Source organism: Lottia gigantea (genome assembly GCF_000327385.1).
Source record: "Lottia gigantea unplaced genomic scaffold LOTGIsca_27, whole genome shotgun sequence".
Lineage (NCBI taxonomy): Eukaryota > Metazoa > Mollusca > Gastropoda > Lottiidae > Lottia > Lottia gigantea.
Window position 1 is genome coordinate 2,738,516 of NW_008708846.1, and position 4,240 is coordinate 2,742,755.

The 4,240-nt window shown below is 28.4% G+C and overlaps 1 protein-coding gene across 1 annotated transcript; it reads right to left on the reverse strand.

The window, feature by feature from the left end:
• Positions 1-352: 352 nt before the first annotated feature.
• On the reverse strand, positions 353-4,240 carry LOTGIDRAFT_80161 (hypothetical protein; the record flags this gene model as incomplete). Its single annotated transcript, XM_009056199.1, has 3 exons — positions 353-377; positions 1,443-1,537; positions 4,166-4,240. Coding segments are annotated over 3 exons (195 nt in total), but the record flags the coding sequence as incomplete, so codon positions are not given.

Sequence of the window (4,240 nt, forward strand, 5' to 3'; positions counted from 1 at the left end):
AATTACTGTATACATTCTAGAAGGAAACTTAGAATTATTGTTGGTAATCACCTAAGGATGAACCTATCAAAAATCAGAAGACTCGAAAAATATTTAGTATGAGTTATTGCACTTGTTCTTAAAAATGCATTCAAGTTTTAGTCTGTAAACACTCTAGAAGGCCCAATTCTTAACAGATTTTGACGAAACTTGGTAATATTATTCAGTATCGCCTCGAAAAGATCAAGAGAAGTGTATGACTGAAGGTTGAATATTTCATACTGGTAATTCTCACCTGACTTTCAACTCGTACTATTCTAGCACTAATTGTAGATTTCTCTCTATCTCGAGAATGATTACCATATAAAGTACTTGGTTTACCCAATGTTTGATCTAATCTGTAAAGGAAAAACAGTTTAATAGGAATTGTGTCAAAAGTCAAATAAATTTATAAGTAACCTGCCTGAAACCTGCACATGATTAAGTAGAAAATCTGGTTCTCTGCACACAACAAGATCAAATCCACATAACAGTACGTCAAAGTGACTTAGATTTTTACCCTGAATAATCCTATAATTCCTTGTAAACTTGAATAGATAATTTGACTAAGAATCCTTAATATCTTAGAACCTTGCACAAAAAAAATTGTGTCAAAAAAATTCTAACTTAAAAAAAACATAAATATTGAGTATATAATTTATTTTATGGATAGAAGTTAGAATCCTTACAAGACTTAACCAAACAAAATCACTCATCTGAATGCAAACTTTTAAATAACTATGCAATTTTACAAATACTAGTGAACATTTATTAGACATATTTCTACAGATAATAACATGTTATTATGTAAATGGATTAGAATAAAAAAAAATCATGTATGGTTTTTGATATTAGGATGAATGATTACATGTCTCTGTATAATTATTTATCTCATGCAATATGTGACTTGTATTAACTTTTTGGTCATTAACTGATCATTTTCTAATGGTTGATTTACAGTCACTGTGTTCAAATTTGTTTTAAAATAACTCTCTTGTATCAGTTCAAAATTACTTGAAAGCAAAAATAGTTATTTTTGTTATGTAATAGCATTATCTTCAACTGGATAAAAAGATCTACTTTCATCCAATTATATAACAATCAGCCTATTATATGTATCTATTATAGTCAAATGTCAAAGCAAGCGTTCAGGATAGATAAATTACACTCTCATGCACGAGATGTAATATAGGATGATTAAAACAGCAGTGAGGTCTTGAAAATGACTTTACAGCTGATGATCAAATTTAGTTTCAAAGAGACAGATTTGGAAATGGTCATAATGATAAACTTTTAGGAACAACTTTTAGGAAGAACCAATTGATATCTACTGTTTAATTAGTATTATTTGTTTGGGATTCAACTTTCCTTTGTAGCCAATCCATGAATTCCCGTCCCCACAAAATTCATGATTATTTATTTACCTTCTCTGTAATTCTTTAATTCTAACCATCATATTAAGATGACCCTGAGAATATTGTTCTATCACATCACGTACATCATAAGGTTTTCTTGCTTGCTGTAAATATAATAAATAACATCATGAGGTTTTCTTGTAAATATAATAAATAACATCATAAGGTTTTCTTGCTTGTTGTAAATATATTAAATAACATCATAAGGTTTTCTTGCTTGATGTAAATATAATAAATAATATCATGAGGTTTTCTTGCTTGTTGTAAATATAATAAATAACATCATGAGGTTTTCTTGTAAATATAATAAATAATATCATAAGGTTTTCTTGTGTGCTGTAAATTTAATAAATAATATCATAAGGTTTTCTTGCGTGCTGTAAATATAATAAATAACATGAGGTTTTCTTGTAAATATAATAATAACATCATAAGGTTTTCTTGTGTGCTGTAAATTCAATAAATAATATCATAAGGTTTTCTTGTGTGCTGTAAATTTAATAAATAATATCATAAGGTTTTCTTGTGTGCTGTAAATTTAATAAATAACATCATAAGGTTTTCTTGTAAATATAATAAATAACATGAGGTTTTCTTGTAAATATAATAATAACATCATGAGGTGTTCTTGTAAATATAATAAATACCATCATAAGGTTTTCTTGCTTGCTGTAAATATAATAAATAATGTCAAGAGGTTTTCTTGTAAATATAATAAATAACATCATAATGTTTTCGTGTAAATATAATCAATAACATCATAAGGTTTTCTTGTAAATATAATATATAACATTAAAGGATTTTCTTGCTTGCTGTAAATATAACATAATATCACGAGGTTTTCTAGCTTGCTGTAAATATAATAAATAACGTCAAAGGGTTTACTTGCTTGCTGTAAATAAAATGAATTTGTTTTAATAAATATAATAAATGTAAATAACATAGAACACATCATACCATAAACATATTGTTAACATAAAATTTGAATTAAGAGTGAACATACATATATTATCAAAGTTATAAATATTACAGAAGAATATAATGATAGTTTAACACAAAAAGAAATATGTGTCTGTACTAGTTGTTGAATTTATAGGATTTTTTCATGAAGATTAATCAGATTTGTCTGAGAGTTCAATTATCCTGGATTTTATTCATACTTTAATAAGCCTAAATGAATCTTTGAAATCCTTCATTCTTATAAATAATTGACTTGAGCAAAGTATAGCATCATCCCATTGGTTATCTAATTGTAGGTATACTAAAAAATAGATTTCCGTTCTTAAATGTGATATGGGTATGGTGTATAAAGTTGGTAAAACAAAATTAATTCTGAAGTTTCATACTTTGCTTGATAACTTGATTGCTTCATTCCTTCAACAAGTAATATTTGTTCTGGTATCTGCAATTCCAGAAAAATTTGGATTGTTTTTGAGAATTACTAATACTCAGCTTTACAGAAACTCAGCTTTATATGTGTTTTTGAGAATTACTGATACTCAGCAATACTGATACTCAGATCTACTGAAACTCAGCTTTACTGAAACTCAGCTTTACATGTGTTTTTGAGAATTACTGATACTCAACAATACTGATACTCAGCTTTACTGAAACGCAGCTGTACATGTGTTTTTGAGAATTACTGATACTCAGCAATACTGATACTCAGCTTTACTGATACTCAGCTTTATGAGGGTAGCTGAAATAGGCTGACACGGAATGAAACTTGGTATACATTAAAATCAAATAATCAAAAATTTTGTTTCTTTTCAGATCAACTGAGCCAGATTGAGTATTTCAAGATGTTGAAAATTAGAACCAGAGACATTATGTGAATATGGATAAAATTTGGTACACCAGACTGGTCATGTTTCATTGCAGTGGCATTTCTTCCAAGTAAGACTATGAACTTTTCATCCCACCCTCTATTTTTGTTGGATTTTACTAGGTGAATGTTTTAGTATACGCCCACATTATAATGTGGTCGTATATTGTTGTCGCCCCTGTCTGTCAGTCCGTCCGTTCACAATTGGCTTGTGAACGCAATAGAGACAACAGTTTTTATCTGATTTGAATGAAATTTGGTGTGATCATTTATATTCATGAGATCTTGGACAGGTTAGAAATTGGCTATCTTTTGATGAATGGTTTTTGAGTTATTGCCCTTGACTTATAAAAAACGTGTCAAAATTTGGTTGTGAACTCAAAAGAGACTACAGTTTTCCTCCAATTTAAATGAAATGTGAATATTTATAATGATGAGATCTTGGACAAGTTCGAATTCGTTTGTGAACACAATAAAGACTACAGTTTTCATCCGATTTAAATGAAATTTGTAATGATCATTTATAATGATGAGATCTTAGTCAAGATAGAATTTGACAATTTTTCGATGAACGGAATTTGAGTTATTGCCCTTGACTTAGTAAAAACGCATAAAAATTTGTTAGCGATAGAGGTAACAGTTTATGTCAGAAGTTTATTAAATAATGTGTGTTTGTTTAAATCAACAATATCTTGCACAAATTAGATTTTTGGTATGATTTGACACAGATAGGTTACTGCCCTTGATATACTGAAAATGTATCAGAAAAGTGGGCGTATCTTGCTAGGCAATCACTTGTATAACATTTCAAAAAGTACGTTGTCTGAATCAATGTTTGAAGTAAAAAAAAAAACCAACTTATAGAACTTAACAGGAAAAAAGATATGTAATGAAAGCTATTGATTACCTGAAATTTTCTTCTAGAAACAAAATATTTTATTTTTCTAATAACACGAATGGCAGTTTTATGAGCCTCTGTTAA